The sequence below is a fragment of the Dromiciops gliroides genome, chromosome 3 (genome assembly GCF_019393635.1).
Source record: "Dromiciops gliroides isolate mDroGli1 chromosome 3, mDroGli1.pri, whole genome shotgun sequence".
Classification (NCBI taxonomy): Eukaryota; Metazoa; Chordata; class Mammalia; order Microbiotheria; family Microbiotheriidae; genus Dromiciops; species Dromiciops gliroides.
The window spans coordinates 57,003,128-57,030,293 of NC_057863.1; the positions used below are offsets into that span (position 1 = coordinate 57,003,128).

Below are 27,166 nucleotides of genomic sequence, written 5' to 3' on the forward strand. Positions count from 1 at the left end.
ACTTCTGTCTATTCATCAAAGGCATTTTCTTAGCGCACAGTAATCATGTTTGCTGAGCCTTTTTGTACTTGAAACTCAGGAGATTCCCAGCATTGGGAAATTTAATTGGTCTAGGGGAAAATGTCAGGGTAAAAGGTGACTTATAATGAGAAAAATAATTCCAATCTTGTGTTGATAAAAGTTAGCTTAACTGGAATTAAGCTAACTCTTGGTTTTGGTTGGTCTTTCCTGTGGACACTTTCTTAAGGAGGTTAGCAGTTTTCTTTCTTCTTATTAAGGCTTGTCTAGACAAGTCTGCTGCTGGTCTGGGTCCTCCTTATAACCTAATTTCATCTGGCACTTTGCTGGTGTCTATCTGTGCTGTCAAAGTAATCATGAGCAGAGTTTATGAAATCTGCAAAGGCCTTTTGCTTGAGAAAAAAAAAAAAACTTCTGGATTAATTAGCTTCATCAGTCTGCTCTCTCAGGTCCCTGAAAATCTTCACCCCACTGAATTTGTTTTTCAGTTTCAGAATGATAAAAGGAGCTTATAATTACTTGATCCCACAAGCCTCTTGATGGTTCAGAATGGAGTGAAAGGAAAAAAGCAGAAATGCAGACTGAGAAAGACCCGGGGGAGGATGGAACAGAAAATGAGAGTGATCTTATTTGTCTACAAACCCATTGTCTCCTCATTTAAGCATTATTACCGTACATGTGTTACAAATCTTGCTTTGGTGTTGATGCTCCTCCCTTGGCCCGTGGGGAGGGCAGACATATGTGCATTTCTATTGAAAGTGATGGCAGTTTCTAGAGGTAGCTTTGTCCTTGGATGTTACTTCTTGGGGTTGGCCACAGCCTTGTTAAAGAAGGTTTGCCATCTTCTTTTTCTTCTCAGTCTTCTTGCTCCATTTGGGACTCATGTAATGCTCCAACACCTTTTGAGCTGCCAGGAAATTTCCCTGGGGCTTAATTATTGCTAAGCTTTTCCTTGATGAGAATGCTACCAATGAAATAAGCATTTATTGACCACTGACTGTGTGCCAGGGGCACTGTACCATAGACACTGGGGAGAGACAAAGTTTAAAGAGGACATAGTGAGTGTGTGTGTGTGTGTGTGTGTGAGAGAGAGAGAGAGAGAGAGAGAGAGAGAGAGTGTGTGTATGAGAGAGTGTGTGTTTTAGGCATGTAGAGGAATGGGGGACCCACAGGGCCGGGCGCCAGAGTGTAGAAGTGAATTTGTGAAGGGTAGTTGAGGGGGAGCTTCTCAGGGTTGGAGACTAATATAAGAGTAAGAGTAGGTGTGCTTTTGAGTGCATTTGTATGTTAAGGAGCTCCTGGAGTATGAATGGGACTGTGGGATGGGGTTTTGGTGTGTGATGGTGTGTGAGTGAGAATATGTACATTAGTGTGTGTGTGAGGATAGGACTTCTTTGGCTGGGGGATCAGGGTATGAGTGAAGTGAGAGTGAATGTGTGTGTGTGTGTGTGTGTGTGCGTGTGCGTGTGCGTGTGTGTATGAAACAGACAGACAGATAGATAGAGAGACAAAGAGAGACAAAGAGAGAATAAAGATAGAAACAGTAGCAGAGATAGAGAGAAAGGGATAGGAAACAGAGACAGGGAACCTAAGCCAGATAGACAAAGGCTGAGATAGTGGCAGAGAGAGACAGAAGAAAAAGGAGAGGGAGAGGAAGAGAGAGGGAGAGATAAAGGGGAAGAGAGAGAGAGAGAGAGAGAGAGAGAGAGAGAGAGAGAGAGAGAGAGAGAGAGAGAGAGAGAGAGAAGGAAGTAGGAGGGAGGGAAGAGACACACAGAGACAGGGAGACAGGCTCAGGACAAAAGGGGACATTGTTGGCAGGGATGAAGAGAGAGGGGAGCTTCATTGTTGGTTCTTGGTCTAAACTTAGCCCTTTCTGTTGAAGCCATGGCTTCTGTCCCAGAAGACAGAGAAAGGCTGCTTTGAAGGGGCTACTAATGGTGGCTGTGGCTGCCTTCCCTATGAGAATGAACACTGGCTTTGGAGTCAGTGCACCTGGGCCTGGAGCCCAGCTCAGCTACTGACCAGTTCTGTGACCTCGGTCAAATCACTTAACTTCTCTGGGGCTTGATTTGCTCATCTGGAAAATGAGGGTGTTGGGCTGGGTGCTCTGTGAGGTCCTTTCCAGTTCTACAATCTAGGATCTTTTGATTCCAGTGGAACACAAAGAGTGGGTTGTGTTGGTCAGAAGCTCCACTGGGAGAGGAAGTGGGTTGGCCTGGCAGGATTTCTAATGAGGGTGATCCAGGGAGCAAGCCTGGGGACTGGAGCCAAGTGGCCAAGAAATGGAGAGTCCCATAACAAGGGGAATTAGGCCATGGGCTATTGATTGTACCCCTTGGACTCTTAGTTCTGGGGCTGGTTCTCCTTTGGAAGTGTCTCTGCTCATCCTGAGCACTCATGCTGGCATTAAGGGGTAGGAAGAGGGCATGACTATCAAATGTCAAGAAATAAAATTGAGTAGGAACAAAACACTTCCACTTTATTACATTTAATTTGCATAATTTCTAATGAACATGACACTGTTGACATTACTCCCTTGCTTATTAATTTCCCTCTCATTTATTAATTTAAGAGACTCCTTGCTCTAATTTGTAGAAATATTTTGGTTAATTAATATTTACCAGGGGGTAAATATTTTTGGTCAGAAATCACAAGGACAGACAGATACATGGCATCCAGTGACATATAATCATGACAAGATTCCATTTCCCTTCTTTCCTTCCATCTGTCCTCAATACCCAACACGAACCTTCCACATATATAGGATAGTTGGCCACCTGGATGCTATTGAGGGCAATAAGAAATGTAGTGTTGAAAGGGAACTTAGAGATCATCTACTCCAATCTCTTTTTTACAAGCCAGGAAACTGAGGCCCAGAGGTGAAATGACTTCTCTACTGCCACCCAGGTAGTAAGTGGCAGAACCAGGTTTTAAGCCCAAATTCTCTGATTCTAAATCAAGGTCATTGGAAAGATCACTCCACACCCACCTGATCACTGATGCTTGAAGATCTTTTCACAAGTGACAAACAACTTTTAGCCCACAGTTAGAGATAAGATCTAAAATGGATATATCTCAGGGAAAGGTAGCACTTTAATTCACACTAAGGTGTAAATGATATCTATCACATTCTTTCCTGAGAGCAGTGTTTGATGAGAGGAGGAGGTGAAGGAACTGGGTACCTACCTCAAGAAAGGAGGGGGAGAGGAAACGGAGAAGAAAAAGGTATAGAAAGTGAAGGCTGTGGTTAAAAGGCTATTTTGGTGAGGATCGACTCTGCTAATTACTAATGGAGAGGGACAATGCTTCCCATGAGAAGAGGGTATAATGCACCACTTCACCCCTGAACCTTTAGAGACAGAGGTACAGACTGTCATCTATATGGGATTATAGCCAGATGGGAGCAGGGAAGGGTGGAAGAGAATATTACCTATTTCCACCGACCATGGAGGTAGCAGAAATTTATACTGGTGATCTTTGTCACAATGAAGACAACATTTCTTGAGTGTCCCCAAAATGCTCCAATTGTTAATATCCAGCTATCACCTCGACATTTTAGGGGATATATACCATAGCCACAGACTTGACATCGGAGGGTTCTGGGTTCAAAATCTGCCATTGATATTAGTTAAGTGACTGTATGATATGATTATGGATTTGAGTCAGATTAAACTCTGAGGATGGGGTCTGGAAGGTACCCAGCCCTGCCCCAGTATAGTTCGTTTAGAAGTTTATTGCTTGTCAAATTCTCACTGTCTCCTTTAAGTTTTATTGCCAATTAACAGTATTTTTACTTCTGCTCAGTCTCCCCACTTGTCAGCTACATATTAGTTTTGTCTGCAATCCATCATGTGTCAGAACCCCAGTCAGTGGGTCAGGGAGTTTGCCCACCAATTCAATACTCGGGACTCAAGAAGAAAGGACAGGGCTCGGCACAGGATGCAGCAATTGAGTTGAGACCAGATGTTAAGTGACATGTCTCTTTTTCTCAGAGCAGAATCCCCTTGGCCCTGGGGTCCCAACAATGGATTATTCTTTTCTTCCCAACATAACCGAAGATAAATTTTAACCCTGTCATCCTTAACAATGCTGAAGCACCTGAGTGACTCTTCCTGTTATTCAGGTTGAATATCTTTAGAGACAGGGGCTGGGAGAGGGGAATCAGTGGGAACTGTGAGATCTGAAACATCTGACTGTCACTCCCCTGTTTCCTCTTCCTTTGGTTTGACCTTGTTCCCCTTCCCCTTTTCCCCCTTGTTCCTGGAACACGTATGCATGTCTCCATACATTGATCACGAGCTGAACACGCACCCTGGGTGAGACAGGATTGGATGTTAGATTGTGAGCTCGACCTAGTGTGCGTGGGGACTTCCCCTCTGACCACCATTCCTATATAAGGTCAAGGCACGTATTAGCTGGTGTGGTTCAGGTATTGAACTTGCCCATTCCTATGGGAATGTAATAAATCTGTCTTTGCTTGACTTAGTGGTCTCCTCGAGTTATTTGGGCAAACTGAGGCAGTTTGCTCCATACATGACTATGGGCAAGTCACTCAATCATTATCAGTCTTAGTTTTCTCATATATAAAATGGGGAAAATATCTGTGGTTTGTGCCTTACTCTGAGGCTCAAGGTATGGCCTATAGATAAAGTACTTGGTCTTCTTTAATATAGAGAGTGTTCCAAAAGTCTTAGCATAGTTTTAAGCTTTAGTGGCACTTTATATACCTTGAACTTCACAGAAACCACGTGAGGTGGGAACTATGGGGATAAACTTTAATAGCTTAAAACCGTACTAAAGACAATGTGAAAGCACTTTGTGAGCTGTCCATGGTCTCCCCGCTAGTAGTGGTGGTGAGTTAGGAGCCCAGGTCTCCTGACTCCAAGGCCAGGGTACTTTCCCCTATATTCCTCTTTCCCCCCTTTATCTTTGTTTTAATTAAAGGAGATTGGTGGTAATCAGAATTAGGACTCTTTGAACACTGTCCTTGCTGGATTCAAGTTGTCTAAATCCTGAAACAGGGGATAGTCAGGACTATAGTCAAAGGGGAATGAGAGATCAGACCTGGTTTGCTTTGCTTTGCCAACCTAGAGCAGGACTCTTAACTTGGGGTCTATGGATAGATTTTAGGGAATCCATGAGCTTGGGTGGGAAAATGGCATTTTTAATTTTACTAATGTTTATTTTATTTTGATTTTTAAAAATTCCACTAATGTTTAAATGAAATTTAACATTTCATTCAGTTATTTAAAAAATATTACTTAGAGAAGGGTTCTGTAGGCCCCACCAGACAACCAAGGGATCCATGACACAAAAAGGGTTAAGAATCTGTGCCGTAGAGGGAAGAACTAGGGCCAATGGGTCACCATTATCAGTAAACAGATTTCAGCTCAAGAGATAGAAAAACTTCCAAGTAATTACAGCAGTCTGAAAGGGGAATGAGTTGCCTCAGGTGTTGTGATGAGCTCCCCATCAATGGAAGTAGAGTTGAATGACCACTTCTGTTGATGGGGATCTTCATGCTTTGTTTATGGGTTTGATTGGATGTCAGTTAAAATCCTTCCTAAATTTAGGATTTTATAATCCTCTGAGGCATCTCCTCTGTTGTTGCCAGGCTGACTTGCTTGTCCAGGAGGTTAGAGAAAGGAGAGAGGAGGTATAGGGACAGGCTGGCAGGCTGGGGGCCAGAAATTTAGAATGAAACCTTTCTTCAGAGGTAGGTTGTTAAATATAAGACTTGGCTTTGCATGCTGATTGGTGGTACACAAATAACCCGTTTCTCTGAAGCTTAAATTTTGGTATTTACAGCAGAAAGAGCGAGACCTTTAGTAGGCAAAGCAATGCCCACCCCTGCTTTTCATAGATAAACAACGGATGTAAACAATTAACTCAGGTTTAACTTCAACTGTATGTGGGTGGAGGGAAGCTTTGGAGGCAGGTTTTTGTAGGCCATGTATTGTTCCTCTGTGAAGTGGGAATATTGTGCTAACTCAAGAAGAGCTGGATGAGAGAGCTCCTTAAGCCCAAATAATTACTTCTCTGGTCCAGGAAGGGCATGGACGAGTCAATTAAAATGACTCCTCCAGCTGGCTGAGGCAGGGGAAATGAGAGGCCAGCTGTGCTTTAGACTGTGAATCAGGCTGAAAGGTATTCAAATCCATTCCCAGCAAGGAGTGCTGAGCTCTGAAGATGGTAGGCCAGATGGAGAAGCTGAACAAGCAGATTAGATCTAGGCAGTGAACTGTAGATTTGTGGAAGGTTAGGAAGATTTGGCTTGGACCTTAGCAACTTTCTTGGTCTATAGTGTGTGCTCTGCCATTGGTGTGGACCATCACTGCTCTGGCAAAGATCCCTGGGACATCTGCTCTGCTCTGCATGTGAAGGGTGGAGGTGGAGGTGGAGGTGGAGGTGGGGTGGGGGTTGACCAATTCCTTTTGGCCTTAGGGAATAGAACAATGGTTTTCCAAAATTTTTGTCTCAGGATCCCTTTTACATTTTAAAATAATTATTGAGGACCCCAAAGAGCTTTTGTTCATATGGGTTACATCTATCAATATTTGCAGCATTAGAAATGAAAACTGATAAATTAAAAAACTATTTCCACTCAAGGTGATAATAAACACATTATATGTTAACATAAGTACCACATTCAATGAAAAATATGCTTTCCAAAACAGAAAGGAGAAGAGTGTTTTGTATATTTTCACAAATATATGCTGTCTAGCTTAATAGAAGACAGCTGGATTTTCATATCTCCTTCTTTATCCAATCCATTGCAATATGTTGTTTTTGTTGAAGTTTAGGAAGGAAAGATGGCCATCCATCGACATGCAATTGGAAAAGGGAGGAGTATTTTAATAGAAAGAAAATCTTAACATTGTTATGAAAATAATCCTGACCCAGGAGATCCTCTGTTTGGAGACCTCCAGGCCCGCATAGACTGCACTTTGAGAACTGCTGGGGTAGAATGAGGAGTAAAGTGTGGAAGGTGAAAGGAAATAAATGTTAATTTGGTATTAGGAAAAACTTGAAAAGTGGAAGGTGCTTCCTTGGGAGGTGGTGAGTTCTCTTTATTGGAGGTCTTTGAGCAAAAACTGGGAGATTACCTGCTGGGCATGTTGTATAGGTAGATCACTATTGAGGATCCTCCCAACTCAGAGGAGGTCAGACTTCCTCATTTTATATATAAGGGAGCTGAGGTCTCCAGAGATTAAGTGGCTTGATCACATTGGATAACTTAATAGGCTTAATATAGGGTTTTGAATTCCCTGAGCATTCAAGAATTATATTAAAAGTTCAGATTATACTGGACATTTTAGTATTAAAGAAAGGAAATCATTTTGGGATTATTTCCTTTTCTGGTCTCTTTGCCAGTGTATACCATGATTAGTATGACTAATTAGGAGTAGACCACGTAGCAAATTTGCAAAGCAGCTGGAATTATGATGAATGATTCTGGAGTCTTTCCAATAATACAGGCAGATGTTTTTTCTTTCTCTTTTCTACTCAAGGTAGCTTCTCCAGGTCATGGGTTGTCCCTAGGTATATAATCTCTATCCTAGTTTATGATGCTGATAACTCACATGCTCTAGGTAAGATTGGAGTGATAACAACCATTGTTCAATACCCAGCCAATGACGTCTGACTCTGGTTCTGGTTGCTAAGCTACTCAGTGCTGCTGTTAGAACAATCCACAGGGCATTCTGGATTTAAAAAATTTCCTTCATTTCCCAATAAACATTCTAATTTTGGGATTGATATTTACAGCAGCTAAGTGGTTATTAATCCATATTGTATACCACAAAAGAAAATTTTTTGTGGCTTTGTTTGTGAGTGACTTTCCCACAGAGAGAGAAAAAGCCAACCATTCAAGGCTCTTAATCTTATTTGAGACATTTGTGGTGGTAGTGGACTTAATCATCACCTGCTATTAGCAAGCTTTGTGTAATTCTCCCCCCCCTTTCAGGATACAAACATTTAGAATAGTTTAAGATAATTTCTCGCAATATACCAGATGTAGCTTTATACATTGGGAAAAATGAAATAATTTTAAGATTTATTATTAATTGTTATTAATTCACATAGGTTTCCCAGAATTTAGAGCCCGATGGGGACTGCAGAGATCATTAGCCTGAAGTTAGAGCTGGACCTCTTGTTTTTTTTTTTAATTTAAAAAGTAAAGCATCATTTGATTGAGCTTTTAGTCATAGCCTTCTCAGGGTTTCTCAGCCTTTCCCTACTCTATATTGAATCATTGTGACAAAGATCAAAGAAAGCTTCTGATACAGTGACTGCATCTGACAGGACTTATAACATTCTGCTTGGTAGAGTTAGGATTTGAACCCAGAACCTTTATCTTCAAATCCAGTATTCTCTCCATTCTTCTCTGCTTTCATTCACCATTTGATGGGAATCCTCTGTATTTACAATTGTTTTTGCTAAGGCTGCTATGAATATTTTGGCATGTATTAGGCCCTTTTAGCCTCATTATCTCTGAGGTAGCTAGATGACACAATGGAGAGAATGCTGGACCTGTTGAATGAGGATGATTTGAATTCAAATCTGACCTCAGATGCTTACTAGGGATGTGAACCTGGGCAAATCACTTAATCCCTGTTTGCCTCAGTTTTCTCAATTGTAAAATGGGGATAATATTAGCACTAGTCTCCCAGCATTGTCATAAGGATTATATGAGATAATATTTATAAGTGCTTAGCAAAGTGCCTAGCACATAGTAGGTGCTGTATAAATGCTAGCTATTATGGTCATTGTTGGTTGGCGAGGTGGTGGATAGAGCACCAGGCCTAGAGTCGGAAAGACTCATTTTCCTGAGTTAAAATCTGATCTCAGATAGTTACTAGCTGTGTGACCTTGGGTAAGTCATTTGACCCTACTTGCCTCAGTTTCCTCATCTGTAAATTGAGCTGGAGAAGAAAATGGCAAAACACTCCAATATCTTTGCTAAGGTGACCCCAAATGAGGTCATGAAGAGTCAGACACAACTGAAAAAATGACTCAATTATAATTATTCTTATTTTGACTAATTTTAAGGCTTAAAGAAAAGAAATCCAGAGAGAAATGATTTGCCTAAAGTCATAAGTAGCAGGGCTGGGCTTTGAATCCACCTCTTCTGACTCTAAGTATTGGGCGCTTTGCAGTTCCCCCCAGGTTGAGTGTGAGGACAACACTTTTGAATCATAAAGTAAATATAAAATGACAGTTGTTGTTGATAAAGTCAGTCTTTTATTCTGATGGTTTTCTCAGGGACATCTGAATGTTTGTTATGGTATAAACAAAGCCTTTGAGCAAGTGACCATATCATTGGCTTTTGTTGCAGGTGTTCTTGTATTGGACAGTGACAAACATAAATGGAAAAGACCTAAGTCATTGCTAAATATCCATAGCTCTAAAACACTTGTTTCCGAGACTCTTACACCAGGAAGGGCTTGTATACATTTCCTTGTTAAGAACACAAAAAAGAAAGGGCAAATCTCTTTACTGGCTATTGTGAAAGAAAAGGTACAGGGGTATCAATGAATGTTGGCCACTCTCTTGCCAGTGAATTGTCCTGTCCTTTCCATACCCCAAGTTTCAAAAGGTCCATGCTGAGTGTTAAGTTGCCTGTGGCTTCATGCTGTTCTTCTACTGCTCCTCAGGACAATATAGCTGAGTTGCTGTGCATGATCTCTAGTATTAATCTTCAGAGTCTGACCATCTCTTGCTTTATCTCTCTGCAACAAGTTTACTGGGCTCATCAACTCCCTGTCCACTGTCCCCCAACATTTGTGGTTGTTGAGTTGTTTCAGTCACGTCCAACTCTGCATGACCCCACCTGAGGTTTTCTTGTCAAAGAAACTGAAGTGGTTTGCCATTTCCTTTTCCAGCTAATTTTTTTTTTTGGCAGGGCAATGGGGGTTAAGTGACTTGCCCAGGGTCACAAGCTAGTAAGTGTTTGAGACTGGATTTGAACTCATGAAGATGAGTCTTCCTACTTCCAAGTTCAATGCTCTATTGACTGCACCACTTAGCTTCACATAATAGGTGTTTAACAAATGCTTATTTATTGACTGTCTACATTTTAGCAGTTCTAATAGGGTGTATCAGAAAAAAATGAAAGCTTAGTAAGCTTGATGGCATGTTTATAGCTTTAACCATGAAATCATTTACCAGCTTGGCTATGACAAAATTTTAAATTAGCCATGTCCATAGAAGACCAGAAGTCATTGGCTCTCAGCTTAGCCATTGACCCTCAATTTCTTTTGGCCAAAACCTGTGAGTTCATCTCTGGGGAGTTCCTGGTGTGGAAACTCCTTCTGTTCATCCATATGAGGACTTCTCTGCAATTTATAATCTTAGAGAGTTCACTGGGACCCTGAGATGTTGAACAACACACCATGGTCACAAAGCATATGTATATGTCAGAGTTAGGAATTGAACCCAGGTCTTCTTGACTTCAAAGGTCAGATTTTTTTGGAGGGGGCAATGAGGTTAAGTGACTTGTCCAGGGTCACACAGCTAGTAAGTGTTAAGTCTTTTAGGCCAGATTTGAACCCAGGTCCTCCTGAATCCAGGGCTCGTGCTTTATCCACTGCAATCACCTGGTTGCTCTAAGGCCAGTTCTTTACCCATAATACCATGCTATCTTTCTGATTCAGTATGGCTGTTGTTCTCAAGAGGTTTTGGGAAAGAACATTGAGAATGTTGGAACGCTAAAGTCTTCCTCTAGGACATCCTCTAAAATCAGAAAGTAAACTCCTGCAGGTCATACCAAAACGAAAAGACTTTGAGAAAAGGTCAAGAATAAATTAAATAAATTTTTTTGAGGATCAGTTGAAGTAAGTTTAGAAAGGCTGTTCATCAACTCGGCAGCAGGGTGATAGATTTTTCAGCTCCAGCAATGCTTGATGGCCATCTCTTAGGCACTGCCATCTGGAGGCAGAGGGTATATGCATTGCTGAGTAGTATAGGACTGGCAAAGTAGTACACACTGCGTTTTCATCAAAATATTGTCTTCTATCCTGAAGCCAGAAGTATTAAGAATGACTGGCTACCAAAGATGCCTTCGTGTTAGATGTGTTTTATGGCTGACAAGCTGCCAGCATGTCATATGCATGGAATGAAAAGTCATAAGATCTTAGAACTAGATTGGGAGGGGACCTCAGGGACATCTAGTACATTCTCAAAGTCCTAGGGAGGTGAAGTGAATTGTCACGAAGGTCACTCAGGGTAGGATTTGAACCTTGTACTGTGCTGGTTTGGATCCAGGCTGAAGTCAAAATATTGAAGATAAGGACTTTCAAATAAGTATTAAAGATGCAGTAGGCAGTAACCTTCTCACCGATAAGCTTCACATATTGTCTTATACCATTTTTTACCATGGTTTTATACCATTTTCCAGCTTGGTTCTACATGTTAGTTATGTATTAAGACAATTTAAATTTTTATTCATTAAGCTTCTGTTTAGTACAGGTCACTATGCTAGACACTGGGAGAGATAAAATGATTAAAGAAGGAATATTCCATGCCCCTGTGAGCCCCCAATATAGTAGGCTGAGAAGATTCATTTCCAGTCCATATGACTTCATAATTAGGATGATAATGGAGAATAATGTCAAAAGTGTCATTCTCGGGGCAGCTAGGTGGCACAGTGGATAGAGCACCGGCCCTGGAGTCAGGAGGACCTGAGTTCAAATCTGGCCTCAGACACTTGACACTTACTAGCTGTGTGACCCTGGGCAAGTCACTTAACCCCAATTGCCTCACCAAAAAAAAGTGTCATTCTCTACATGCTAAGATAAAAAACAAAAACAAAATGGTACCTCACCATGAGTAACATTTTGTGGCTCTAAGTATTGTCTTTTGCCTTGTGTGGCATTTAAAATCTAATGTGTGGTCACCTGGTTTCTACCCCCCAGTGTGGGGGGAGAACTAGCTAAGGTTTACTTATAAGCTAGAAATGTCAGCACCAGTTTTTGGCATTAAGCATCGTATGGGCCAAATTCAGCATGGGGAGAGTTAATGGGTGGCTCGCCGTAATATTGGGATTCAGAAAATAATGGGAGACCTCTAGGTCCAGAGTTTTCTCTCTTCCAAACTGCTTTTTCTTTAGTTATTTCTCTCAGACTGATAAGGAGATTAACAGCCTCTTTTCCACAAACAAATCAGGTTTTATTAATGGGAACAAAGTTGATAATACAAACTCACCACCACCTGGAATCTGTAGTTCTAAGGAGAATCAGCTGTGCAATGTCTCCTGCTTCATTCAGAAGGTCAACCACCACCAGCTCCTCTCTCTTTCTCCCCGAGTTTTCTTCCCCTTCCTGCCTCTTCCACAGGAAGGGAGGTTCTTAGCCATGCTGAGTCTCCAATTGGTTCAACATATCCCCTGGGCTGTCCCCATTATAATTGGCCAGGCCCATGTGGGCATGGGGGAAACTCCTATGTGGGGCTTAGGTACTTTATTAAATACTTTGACTCAATAAATGTTCTTTGTGTTATTCAGTTCCACCTAATATACATGACAAATCTGATCAGAGTTCCTTTTGTTTGTTCTATAATCTCTTCAAGTACATACCCATCTTCTCTTAGGCTTTTCAAGATTACATCTTTTCAGTCTGACCACAATGAAGTAAAGATGGGGTCATAGAAACCCCAAACCATAGTTAATTCCTTACAGCATTTATTAAAGAGTAGAGAGAACACATAGAGTACAGAAGGTAAAGCAAGAAAAGCCTATCTCCTTTCCTCTTGCTCTCTGCCACCAACCTGAATTCCTGGAATGCAAAGGGCCACCCAGGGAGCCAGCCTCACCTCCTACTCCCTGTCCCCCTTCCCCAGAAGGGGAGGTCCTTCAAACTGATTGGTTGAGGGTATTTTCATGTTGATGTTGTAGTCCACAGCCCCTGAGAACAACATCCCACTCAGGGCTGGTCAGGTGTGGTCTCAATTTAATCAACTTTAAGTAGGTTCTCAGTCAGTCTCACCCAATTCAATCAATTCCAAAGTAATCTTCAGGTGGGATCCCTGGGTGCCTGCCAAATCCCATTATTTTCTCACACTTCCCCCCTGTACTTTGTTAAGAAACAATTGTTTCCTTAATGAAGCAATAACATTACAGATATTTATGACTAACAATGTAAAGGGAATGAAGAGAGAGAAAACAAATTGAGCAATGCATTGACAGTAAACTAAAGGGGGAACTCCCCTTTAGTAAGTGGATGTTACAAATAGTGTATGCAATGGGGAAAAGGAAAACAGGAAAATGTCCATTTAAGTCTTTGGAAGTCTTTTCTCAGTTGATTCTTGGGATGTCCTCTGGGTGTAATTGTGGAGTGAAAGTCTTTCAGGTCCTTCAGATACTGATAATTAGCTGGAAAGTTTTCTACAAAATTGATCTTAACACAACTTTAAATAGCTTTGCTAATAATGAAATTAAACAATGAGAGTTCTCAAAAACATGTCTAAGGAAATTCAGAATCTTTTAGAGATATAATAAAAACAAAAATTGAAATTGGACTGTATCCTCTGGTACTTCCACTTGCCACAATGGGATGTCACCTGCTCTTTCACCTAAAAATTGCCTTCTCTACCCATATCACTGTTACCTTAATTGTTCTCTCCTAATTCATACTGTTTTAAGAGTGCTAGGTTGAGACCTGTTGGTGAAAAGGAAGGAAATACATCATATATAAGCTAATTGTTGATAAATGCTTTGGGTGAAGGATAATTATTCATAAAATTAATCCAGACTTGCTTCTTTGTTGGTCTTTTAATCTTGCTTTAGTCATTGGGCAAGAGTTTGTAACTCCATCATTAATTCATTGTATGACCTTGGAAAAGGCTCCTACATAAAGTAAGAGTGTTGAATGAGACAATCTTTAAGATTCTTTTCAACTCTAACATTTCAGGATTCTATATTAATAACTAATAAGTGCTCAAATATTGCAATTTCCTTCTTCTTACTCAGTTATATAGTATATATTTGAAAAGTTACAGTGAATTCAGGTATATTAAAAGGAATTTTAAAAAATTGAGACATCTCTCATGATTACTACAGTCTTCCTCTGCCAGTCAGGTTCAAAATTGCAAGCACCTAAAACAGAGCTACATTCACTAGGGTGTACTGATAACATGGAAACCACATGTGGTTACATGTAAAAGAAGCATACAAGAAGACAAATGCATCTACCTCAATATCATTCTGGTTGTGGCTCTAGGAAATGAAATTGATTCTATTGAGGGTATAAGTTAATTTTGAATGGCTAATGGCTTTTAGGGGCTGAATGGCTTTTCATTAGAGTAGTCTTACTTTTGTTCTTGTATCTTCAGAGCCTAGTCCAGTGCCTTGCGCATAGTAGGTGCTTAATAAATGTTGGTTGTTTAATTGAGTAAACAAAGGGATCTGGCACCTTTTACAGATGCATCTAATGTAAGTAGGTCAGATAAGGATAGAATCAGAAATTGGTATAATTCCTGGGGCTGCACTCCTAAGATTCATCAGTCACTATGACTGTCTTTAGCTACTTGTTCTCCCACCTTCTCTCCAGAGGAGGACACTTGTTTTAACCAACCTGCATTACTTCTTTCACGTTACTGCTTTAGGGATTTGAGAGTATCAGAATCTTCTTAATTTCCCCCCCCCCCTGCACTTATTGGCAAAAGTTGGGAATCAGGTGGGATGACATGTGGCACACAAACTGATGGTATGCCTCAGAACACTGCCTTGAGCAAATGTTTTGTCAGAAATCAGCTTAATTTTTTCTCTACTAGAAGGTCAGGGCCTGATGCTTTATAGGAAGAATGGTCTATCTAGATATAATGGACCTACTGAATAAGTCTATATTAGACTAGGGTGAAGTTAATCAAAGTAGATTAATTGACAGTACTGGTAGCCAAGCCGTCTTTGGGAGAATCAGTTCTGATGTCCCACAGTTCCCTATTACAATAATCAAAAGAATATACCTGGCCAATCCTTTAGCTCTAGCTATGGATACAGTATCATAATAGAGTAGGGTAGAGCTGAGAGCAGCTTCTATTTTGATAATTGACCACATTTATGCACAGTTGGCAGCCAACAGAATCTAGCTACCCCTTTGGCTCTGTACCAACTACTGCACTGACCAGGTAGATGGGGAGAGGGAAAAGCTTTTGGATTCCTATTTAAGAATTTAAACAAAATTGTCTTTAGTTACTTCTTTTTTATGGCAAGCATCACCCAATAACTACAGTCTTTGCCTTTCTACATTTTAACCCAATTAGTAATTTGCGATGCTTTGTTTTAACCAGCATTAAAAACCCCATTTATATTTATCAAAATTATTTTGCCTCCTCTGCTCTACCTCATCTTTATTAGGTTGTTCTAAATATCAGTGAATTCTCACCACTTATTCTTCCTTGTTCTTGTTTTGATGTGTGTGTGTGTGTGTGTGTGTGTGTGTGTGTGTGTGTGTGTGTGTTTGGTAAGCCCACCTGGCTTTGAACTATTCTTTGGTGTACAAACTAAACCTGAGCAGAAACAATGGATTCCAGTTTTACTCTGAGAACAAACAGTCCTCACTTTCCACTGTTGCTCATGCCAGGGCTTCACAGCATAAAGCAAATACATTGCAGACTGAATTGTATCCTTCCTTCGGAACCATGTTTTTAATTGGTGTGGGGATGGGGAGTGGGGTGGGGCTGTATGCTTCATAAAGTAAAGTAAATGGTAGCTATGAGTGGCAACAATATGTCATCTAGGTAGCTACAATGACTATACACCTGTATAGCTACTTAAAAGATTAAAATTTAGTTGAAGTTCTTTGAAATGTGCCTGTGTATGTACTGATTACAGAAGAACAGGAGAAGTTGGGAATATGTCTGTATGTTCCAAAATAACACTTGAGCTGCTTGGAATGAAATCTTGTATTTACAGGACTTTTGGTTTCTGTGCTCCCACTCCATGGCTTGACTGTTCTTCCCAATGGTCGGTGAGCACAAGCATTTATTAAGTGCCCACTGGATGGCAAGCACAGTGCCGAGTATTGAAGATACAAAGAAAGGAAAAAACAGTCCCTGCCCTCAGTGAGCTTTTATTCTATTGGGGGAGACAACATGTAAAAAGAACGAGGTATCTACAAGATATATAAAAAGAAAATGGAAGATAACATGGGAGGGAACGGCCTGCTGCAGAAAGTAGGACTTGAGATGAGTCTGTCTGTCCTTCCTTCCTTCCTTCCTTTCTTTCTGGGGCTTAAGTGACTTGCCCAGGGTCACACAGCTAGTAAGTGTCAAGTGTCCGAGGCTGGATTTGAACTCAGGTCCTCCTGTGCAACCTAGCTGCCCTCTTGAGATGAGTCTTGAAGAAAGACTAAGAAACCAAGAGATGGAGTGGAGGGGGCAGAGGATTCCAGGTATGGGGGACAACGAGTGCAAAGGCATGAGTTGGGAGATGGAGTGTTGTGTGTGGGGAGAATCAAGTAGGTCATTGTGGATGGATCATAGAGTGTGGAGAGAGGAGTATAGGCTAGAAGACTGGAAATGTAGGTAGGGGACAGTCTGTGAAGTGGTTTAGATGCCAGAGGATTTTACATTTGATTGGGATAGTGGCAGATATAGTGGGAGGGAATCTCAGTGGGATTCTCCCATCAGCCTGCTCTATCTTTCTTGCCTAAATCTCTTCAGACCAAGAGTTTTAAAATCCCAGACAGTGGAAAGAAGAGTGGCTTTTGTTTGAAGACCAACTAGGATCCTGGCTACTCCCTAGGTGACCTTGGGCAATTGCTTAATCTTTCTAGACCACCGTTTCCTTATCTATTGTAAAGATTGTAATGACGTCACCTGCTAGAGACTTAATGTAGGAAAGCTTCAACATGAGGAGAGGGCCTCTGAGGGCAGGACCATGTGTCTTTTCTTGGGCATCAGGAAGTGACGTTGGCTTGTGGGAGGAGGAAGGGGGAGGCTGGCGCTCTGACTCGCTCTCTTTCCTGAGGGCTCTGGTGGAGAAGGCAGCTAGAAATGTGCCCTCCTTTTAATAGATAGATGATTCTAGGCCTTTCTCTCTCTCTTTACCAAATTCTTATTCTCCTTAATAAATGTTTAAAAGCCTAACTCTTGCTAAAGCTTAAAATTTATTAGTGACCACTCATTAGATATTTTAGACAGTTTAGCTAGAATTTTAGCCCTTACACTATAAAATAAGGACATTGGACTAGGTTGTCTCTAAGGATTTCCAGTTCTGAATCTTTGGATAGCATAACTCTCACCTAGCACCATTTGCTAAGGACTCCTGCATTTCCATTTGCTCCCTTGACCTCCTTACTACCCCTAATGTCTTAAGGTTGCCAGAGGGTGCTTGTTGTTATTGTTCAGTCATTTAGTCATGTCCAACTCTTGATGACCCTGTGGACCATAGCATGCCAATAATTGTCCATGGGGTTTTCTTGGCAAAGATGGAGTGGTTTGCCGTTTCCTTCTCCAGCTAATTAAGGCAAACAAGTTAGATGACTTGCCTATGTTCACCGAGCTAATGTGTCTGAGGCTAGTTTTGAACTCAGGTCTTTTTGACTCCAGGCCCAATGCCCTATCCACTGCCTAGCTATCTCCCACTTCCTCTATCTAGCTACCTTTGCACCATTCTTTTTTTTTTTGGCGGGGAAATGGAGGTTAAGTGACTTGCCTAGGGTCACACAGCTACTGTCAAGTGTCTGAGGGCAGATTTGAACTCAGGTCCTCCTGAATCTAGGGCAGTGCTTTATCTACTGTGCCACCAAGCTGCCCCTATCTAGCTACCTTTGCCAGAGGTTGCTAACCTCCCTTTAAAGATCACTGTAAAGAAGAAGCAATGCTTTACCACCCCACAGGGTGGTAAATTCCTTGTTTTGGGATGCCTGAGTGTATGAGCTCCTTGTTTTTTCTTTTCTGTACTATATTTTCTTCTCTCAAATAAAGATCTATTTTGATAAGGCTGTCTGAAAGCCCCAGATGAAAGGTGAAATAAGTGATTATTGTTGTAGGAAGATGTATTTCCATAGAAGCACTGGAATTATCCTGTAAGGAGAATTACCTTATGAATAGTTAAAGGAACAAAAAATGGGTCGCTTCCTTACAGACTGAGTGTCTGAACCAGAGCTCTGTGAGTTGGAGTCTCTTCCCTTACAGTCTGTTCTACTGGGAAACCCGAGGGATAAATAGACTGCCAGACACTGGGGAGAACAGTAGGCCAATGTGCCCAGTTCTATTTTGTAACTGATCAGGTCTTTCTACTTTCCACATAAAAACAGATAGTGTAAAATTAGGTGGCCAGCAAGAAAATAGATATATTTTTGGAAATTTCCCCAAAGGCAGTGTGTTTTAGGTAGGAAACATGGTAGCTGAATAGTCAACTAACTATTAGATTTGGAGAATTTTTTCCATGTCTCTCAAGGTTCTTCACTTTAGTTTTTAAATGAAATAATACCATCTTCAGCTAGATTCCACTAGTAGCCTCCTTTTATGAGGACTTATAAATTACTCAGGCCATATTAAAGAAATGGGGTAGATAGATTGACTTTAAGAAAAATCACTTAGAATTTTTTGAAAAAGCATTTTTTTTTTGTATTGAGGGCTTCCATTAGTTGCAAAGCAATTCCTTAAGTGGATTTCAAGTCCATAATACAGTTATGGTAATATCAAAATAGATTTATACCATTAAGGTGTATAGCACTGTAGTGCTCTCTTCAGTAAATGAAAAGAGCACTTTGCTTATTTCGAGCTGAAAAATGTCTGGCATTTCCTGGCAATGTCATTGTTGTAATGGCTCTTGTGTCTTTAGTGGAAGGTAGGTAGGAGGATGGTGCTTCAGTATACTTGAGGTCTGCATCAGCCAAAATGAGAATGATAATTTGACAAATGAAACAAAAATGCTGCCACACAGAAATTAAGCAACACGCATTTATTAAGCACCTACTCTTTGCCAGGCACTGTCCTAATTACTAGGGATACAAGTACAAAGAATGAAACAACCCCTTTCTCTGATAATTTCCTTTATGGTCAATGGATGCTATCTCCCAACCAATGAAATTGTCTCTCTCGGAGAGCACTATCATTCTTTGTCATTCAAGCTCAAGATCTTCATTATCTTTCATTCCTCCCTCTCACTAATTGACCTTATCTAGCCAATGAGTAAAATGCCATTTGTTCCATATTCATAGTATATCTTACTTTTATCCTTTCTTTTTACTTCTCTACTGCCATTACTCTAGATTTGACTCTTAGTCTCTTATAGCCTACTAATTTGTGCTCCCCTTTTTGTTTTCCCCTATTCTACTCCCACCAGATTTATCTTTCTCAAACAGTGCCCATCTCAGATTTTAATGATTCCTCAGTGCTGATAGGGTTTATAGACTCAAGTCACTCTCCACTACTTCTTTGTGTGAACTTTTTCCCTCCAGTTTACCCAATTTCCTTTGCCACCTGCCTTTTGCATTTTGTTTTCCTGGATAGCCTGCCCTTTCTTTGCTATCTGATTCTTGCCCATGGTTTAAGGGCCAATTCAAGACTCTCCTTCTTGAATCCTTCCTTCAACTTCCCCACCCCCCAATACTACTCCCTCAGTCTTCTTTCCCTTTTCTGAATTTGTAATCACAAAATCTCAGACATGGAAGTATCTCCAGGCACCATTTAGTCTTACCCTTAAGTGATTGAGAATCCCTGATATAGCTTCCTCCTTAAAAATCATGTTAACTCCCTCTATAGATAAGGAAAATACTTTGTTAGGTCAAATAGACCCTTGTGTCACTCAGAGCTGCTATTGTCATTCAGAAAATGACATCTACTAAGAAGATGTTCAGTTTGTACAGCCATCATAACATTATTTTTCATCAATAAGCAATAAAAGATTTTTCTTACTGACATTTCAAACAAATAAGCAAGTGGTTGCAGTTAACAAGGAAACCATAAGTATGCCCTCCAATAAGGGTTTTATTAATAGTACTCTCCATTTGCAGATTCACCTATTCAATTCTTGGTTTTCTACAATAATGGAAGAGAAAGATAAATAAAACCTTCATGTGATCTTCAGAAAACTTATAATGGACTTGGATTCCAAGAAAAGATTGACATAGTTAATTTTTACCAGGTTTTGTGCTTCCTGTATCCTGAAGGATGCACTAATGAGTTGAGTAGTGATGAAAGGGTCAGTCAGTGAATAAATATTTATTAAGCATCCACTATGTGCCAGGCATTCTGCTGAGAACTGGATAAATACAAAGAAAGGTGAAATATAGTCCCTGCACTCAAGGAGCTTACATTATAGTGGGGGGAAGACAACACATAAAAGGAAACTGAAGGCTGGGGAGAGGGAACATAAATGTCTGCGGAATGTAATGGAGAAATCCAGTGGAGTGCAGCAGGATGGGAAAGGAAGAGATAATTGACCTGGGTGCCCTCTTTCAATGGAGGTTCTGAGAAGAGTATTCTGCCCTCCAATGAGGCCCCAGAGGCAAAAGGTACTGATTAGGTACTAGTTCCAGGCCTGAAGTAATCTTCCAGCATGAAGAGATTGGGCAGCAAGTGGTATTTCAGGATTAAGGGTAGGCAGCAAGAGGGTTAAGGAAGAGAAGTTATATTAAAGAAATGGGACAGATAGGTTGACTTCAAGTAAAATCACTTAGAATTTAAAATATTATATTGAGGGTTTCTATTAGTTGCCAAGTAATTCCTTAAGTGAATCTTAAATCCATAATGTAGTTACAGTAATATCAAAACAGATTTATTTTATATACTAAGGTTTATAGCATTGTAGTACTCTTTTGCACCCAAGGTCAAGGACAATCTGTTGTTCTCAGTATGTTTTGAATTGGGGGTTGGTGGTGGAAAGAAGGGAGATTGGACTTAAATTACTAGAATAAAGAGTGAAAAACACCAAATTAGCTTCACTGGGTGAAAAACTTGGATCAAATAGATAAATATAATACAACTGAGTATTGATTTAGTAAGCACTCCATTTTAAAAATGAGCTTAAATTAAATGCAAGAGGGAAAATGTTACCTATGGATGTGAGTTGTTTTTGCTGATTGCTATAGCCAGTGTTATAAAAATTATCATCTTCAAGCAGCGATGGTCAAGAAGTTGCTATTTGATAAAGTTTGCATATTATCCAAATGAAGATTTAGTAATTATGACCTCCTCCTGCATTCTTCATTTTATAGCTCACTTATTTCTTGTGGTTTATATGTTTAGGTTCTTCCTCACAGCAGTGACCCCCTAAAATAGGACTTTCTCTTTTTCTTTGTTCTCCAGAATGGACAAAATTAGCAGTGATTTTAGGGGAAATTGTGTATATGAGAAATGGTTATGACAGAAGAGGTCCATCATCAAAAAGTTATGATTCAGAGATTGCACTTCTTCCTTACATTTGATGTAATAGAATAAAAACATGAAAAATGTATTAAAGAGAAAAAATTACCTTGTTTTGACAACTGTGCTAACAGGAGGGTGGTCATTTTTAATGAAAAAGCTAACATAAAACACAGGCAAATATTTTCAATTAGGAATCAATCACTCCACAGTGTCGCTGATTCCTTCTTATTATTACTATATTCTATATTTGGGGTGCAATCAGATAATTTACTGTTTGAGCTTTGGACAAAGGATATCTCTGACGACTCAATCTTTAGATTCTCCCCTCACTTTCTTCTTGATAATTTGTAATTTCTTTTAGTCTCCAACTTCAATCATGCTTCATTGATTTTGCTTTGCAATTTGTGCATTTATCAGATTTAGGAAACCTGGCAATTCAGAAAATAAATTTCGGCTTGTTCTGTTAGTATTGTTCAATCGAACTTTTGTCTCCACGGCCCATTGTTAGAGCTATCTCTACAGTATTCAAAATAAAGATACCCATTTTGGACTCTGGCTTTTGAGGGTCCCAGGGCTGTTGTTTCCTTCTAGTTGAGAGGCAGCTGGTGAGGGAAGGAGATGGTGACACCAGTTGGTGATAACAGATACCTGAGGCTTATTCAGATGCATGCAGTTTGACCTTCAAAGACACCACCACCATTACTCAGGTAGAGAGGGCTCCCCACACATCTCTCAGGGTATTGCTCTTTTGTTATTTCTATTCCCCTTCATGGCTGCCTTTGATATCCACTTATACCTGATTTTCTTTGCATAAACAATTTAGTGAGGGAGAGAAGGGACAGGTCCTATACATAGTGTAATTTGCAAAAAGCTCACACCCTCATCTTAGGTCCCAATTCCTGGCCTGCTGAGCTCTCTGGGAGCTCTCTCAGTCCATTACTTATCATTATTTGCCCACAGAAATTAAATCCCTAGAAAAAACTCTTTTATATCTGGAGAATAATTTATTTTCTGACTTTCATATATAAGAACTGGGTGACTAACTTGCTTTCTGGAGGAAGTATGCCTTATATTTGTTGTTGCTGTGTTCAATGGTGGTAGTACTGCTTTTTGTGGTAGCAAATAACTGTAAACAAAAGTAGATGCCTATCTACTATTGTCCATACACTACCATCTACTCTATTTTATTTATTTATTTATTTATTCACTTATTTATTTATTCATTCATTCATTTATTTTTGCAGGGCAATGGGGGTTAAGTGACTTGCCCAGGGTCACACAGCTGGTAAGTGTCAAGTGTCTGAGGCCGGATTTGAACTCAGGTACTCCTGAATCCAGGGCAGGTGCTTTATCCACTGCGCCACCTAGCCACCCCACTACCATCTACTCTAAATGGTACTAATGGCTGAGTACTAGCTGTGTGACCCTGGGCAAATCACTTAACCCTCATTGTCCCACAAAAAAAAATGGCTGAGCAAATTGTGGTATATGAATATAACAGAATATTTTTGTGCTATAAGAAACAATGAATATAATTAATACAGAGGTGCATGAAAGTGTTTTATGAACTAATGAAGAATGAAGTAAGTGGACGCAAGACAACAATCTATACAATGACTATAATAATGGAAATGGAAAAACCAACAAAAAATTTGAAAAAGTGAATGTTGCAAAATTCCAAAGAACAAGTATGGCCCTAAGGAAGAAATATAATACCACTCTTTACCCAACTGCTTTGCAGAGGTGGGAACTCTGTGCATAGGGAATATTGTATATATTGTCAGTTTTTTTAAAAGGACTGATTGGGTTTGCTATTTTTTAAAAAGTTACTCGTGATATGAGATGGTTTTCTGGGAGTGGGGAGCGGGAGAGATACAGGATAAAATCTAGGTGGTACAAAAAGATACCAAGATATGTTTATTTCAATAATAGTACAGGGGACAGCTAGGTGGCGCAGTGAATAGAGCACTGGCCCTGGATTCAGAAGGACCTGAGTTCAAATCTGGCTTCAGACACTTGACACTTACTAGCTGTGTGACCCTGGGCAAGTCACTTAACCCTCATTGCCCTGCAAAAAAAAATAATAATAGTACAAGTGCTGGCTTGACTGAACCATTCAAACTTCTGTTAACTTGTTTTTCCTGGTTAGCAACAATACACATTTACCAAAGGTTGGCTAGAGCTTGGAATGGTCTTTGGCCATGGAAGATGCCTTCACTAAGTTAGAAAATATTTACTAAGTATTATAGACTTGTTATTTGTTCTGGGTTCTCAAAGAGACCATGTTAGATGTCATGACTTGCAATGACTTGGATTTAAGTGAGGAAGGGCTTTGCCATCTGGGTCCAGTGGCAAGATATATTATCAGGACAACTGAAGATGGCCCCAATTGTTGTTGCTGTTGTTTTTAAAGCAATGGGGTTAAATTTCCCAGGGTCACACAGCTAGTAAGTGTCTGATATGAGATGTGAACTCAGGTCCTCCCAACTTCAGGGCCAGTGCTCTATCCATTGTGCTACCCAGCCGCCCCAAGTAATATGGGCAGAATATTGTGAAAGGCACTAAACTGAGTCAGGAAATGAGATATAATTTCTGGAACTCCAAGGAGTTTCAGGATTCATACAGAGAGAGATATAGGTAAATATAGTACCAACTAGAATATGATAAATGCACAAAGATTACCAAGGGTTATTGCCATCAGGGACCAAATGGCAATAAAGGCTTGTTGAATGAACAAATGAATGAATACATAGACATGAGAGACTGCTCAAAAGTTTGTGTCACTGAAGTTGTGGCATCTGTTTTGACTCCTAGCTTCAGAGCAGTTCTAGAAAAGAGTATGATAGTGACGGATTAGAAAGACATTAGTTTGTCTCATACCCTAGGAATGACCAGTCAAGTAATCAATTAACCAATAATCATTTATTAAGTACCTACTCTATAAGTACCAAGCACTGAGCCATCAGTAAAGCATCAAAGAACATTTTATATTTATGTAGGAGAGATGAGGCTGGACCCTTGAGGTGGATAAAGAAGGAGGTGATCTTTGCATATCAGTTTTTAAAAACACCTTAGAGTTATATGAAATGGTGACTCAGAGATGCTTTGGTCAAAAATGACTAAATCACATATGAACCAGGATGCTTAGACTGAATAAAAAAGTCTTGAATTCTCTTTCCTACAAGGTGGCAGTCACTTTTTATGACTACCGCTGAAAGGAAGTTCCATTTAAGTGTCTGTCATGGCCATCACAAGTAATGAACTTTTGCCATTGAAATGTTACCTATTTCACAAAGATTCTGGAGTCACTAGGAAAGCAGTACATGAGGAGGAGAAGCCACGGGGCTGAATCCACACCCATCAGCCACCAACAAAGAAAGGGTGTTGAAACATGTGCCAAGTGAAATCTCTTTATTTTTAAATTTTTAGTGTCATTTGACATGGCACTCTTCTGAAAATAACCCACCTGGTACCTCCTTTTAGAGACTCAGCTCTAGTTGACTCAGGCTTAGACTCACTCTCCAAAATAACTTGTCCTTGGACTTGCTATTGTTTAGCATTTGTAGGTTGGGGGCTGACTGGCCATTAAGCTTTTCATTGTTAGAAGCTCACATAGTCATACCTTTCCTCAGCTTACCAATGGAGAATAGCTTCGGAAGGGTCTTTGGATGCAATTTAAAATGTATTTTCCACAATAGCTTCTTTGTAGAAGACAGAGATAATTCCCCTCCACTCCTACCCCTCCCCTGTTCTGCCCCAATATATCGTGGCTCTTTGTAGCTGGATGTAATTGACCCATTTATTGTTTTCTTTCAGTTTGTAGCAGACCCTTGTGCGAGCAACCCTTGTCTCCATGGCAACTGTAGCACCAGCGAGGATGGATACCTTTGCATTTGTGATGAAGGCTACAAAGGTATCATCTGTGAGCAAGCATCTCCCAGCCTCCCTGTCTCCAGTTGGACAGAGTCCCCAGCTCCAAGGCAACTCCAGCCTGTTTCCTCAACACAAGAGTCTGATGAAATCTTGCCCCCCTCACAAGCAACTGTGACCCTTCCCACATGGCAGCCAAAAAAGGGCCAGAAAGTTGTCAATATGAAGTGGGATGAAATAGAGGTGAGAATGGTATTCATTTTTTTGTATTACACCATAAGAGACCAGGAATTCAAATGTACCGTCCCTGCTTTTTAACAGTTAGAAACAGCCTTTCCAGGAAGACTGGAGTTGAATTATGAATTCAATTTGATTCCACTCAGCTTTACATGTATCTTTCTGGATTAGAGGAAATGGCTTGTGTTCAAGCTAAGTAGAATCAAGTTGAACTCGTTATATCTGCATGCATATGTACATACACTCACATGGTCATAAATGCACACACGGTTAAACACATGTATACACAGAGTGCATAATTCACATATATATCTATATATGAATATATGTATGTATATATATATATATGCATACACACAACATGGATGCAAGTAATTTCCTGTAACCCAGCAAAATACATGAAAAGTTGAATGGAATTAAGTTGAACTTGTTATATGTTTATGTGTGCATGTACATGTGTGCATATATAACACAACACATATTGGAAAACATACACAAATATGTATATACACACATATGTGCAATGTGTATATACATATACACAGTGTATCTCTATACATATAAGAACAAACCTGTAGATGTATACATGTGAGTATATTCTATGCATGTATATATGTGTATACATGCATATAATATGCATGCATGCATGCATGCGGTCCAGATCTGTAATGCCAGCTACTTCCCAGTGTCATTCTCCACAGCTACAGATCAGCAACTTGCTTGTAATTTATAATCTTACAGAGTAGCCTGGGGGTCCTATGAAGAAGCTTGTTCAGGATCATTCAGCTCCTAAGTGTCAAAGACAGAACTTGAACCCACATTTTCCTGACTCCAAGGCCACATCCCCCTATCTACTCTTATTTTAGTTATGGCAACTTGTGGAATCCTTGGCTATGAGTTATTATGCTACACCTTCCTACTGGCAAAAAGAGTTATTAATAGACCTCAGGATCTCAGTGGAGTAGCAGATTATTCAATAAATTCTTTAACTTACAAGTGTAATGGATATAGGAATTGAGGAACAAACGCTTCATACAGTTATAGATGCATTTATTTTCAGCTGAATCAAAAGGATAAAGATTTTCATCATATACTCTTTATATAGTATTGAAGGCAGTCATGAAAATGTATTATTAAATATTTTGGAGTTTCAGTGAGAGAAGTCATTCATCTTTACTATATATGAGAAATGTATCTGACAATTTCCCCATTGTTTTTTTTTGGCGGGGGGAGGTCCATTTTATTACTAAAGTGATAATGCAGTCTTCCTTCTGTTGTCTTTCTCTAGGCAGAAATAAGGTCTATAAAACACAAATGTTTATCTGTTGGCCCATTTTTTTTTCAGCCAAATTGTTTGTGAAGGTTGCAGTCAGCCTGGGCTGTAGTACCCCCAAATATGGTGAATTTATGCCCTTTTCAGTTAAAAAATTATTCTCAAGTCATGTTAGGTCTCCTTGAATGTATGCCAGTTGTCATTCTCAGTTTATCAGGAATCCTCTTTAAAAGGACATCCATCACCCTATGGCCACTTAAATCTGTGAATAGGTTGGCAAGAGATGGTACTCTTCTTGTGGTAAATGCAAAAATGGATTTGTCCCACCTTTCTGTCCCATTGATATTTTATAGTTGAGAGACCAGAGATAAGTTAAAAGAGGCAGAGAGTAACATAAACACTTTCAGACTTAATTCTACCTGTTTAAAAAATGAGGATATCTTAGGCCTG

The 27,166-nt window shown here is 40.0% G+C and overlaps 1 protein-coding gene across 1 annotated transcript in view; it reads left to right on the forward strand.

Moving 5' to 3' along the window:
- The window catches only part of DNER (delta/notch like EGF repeat containing), a 287,309-nt gene that overhangs the window by 49,262 nt on the left and 210,881 nt on the right, over positions 1–27,166 (forward strand). Inside the window, exon 2 of the mRNA XM_043993335.1 lies at positions 25,117–25,449. Coding sequence (XP_043849270.1) covers positions 25,117–25,449 — 333 coding nt within the window. The remainder of the gene's footprint in view (positions 1–25,116; positions 25,450–27,166) is intronic.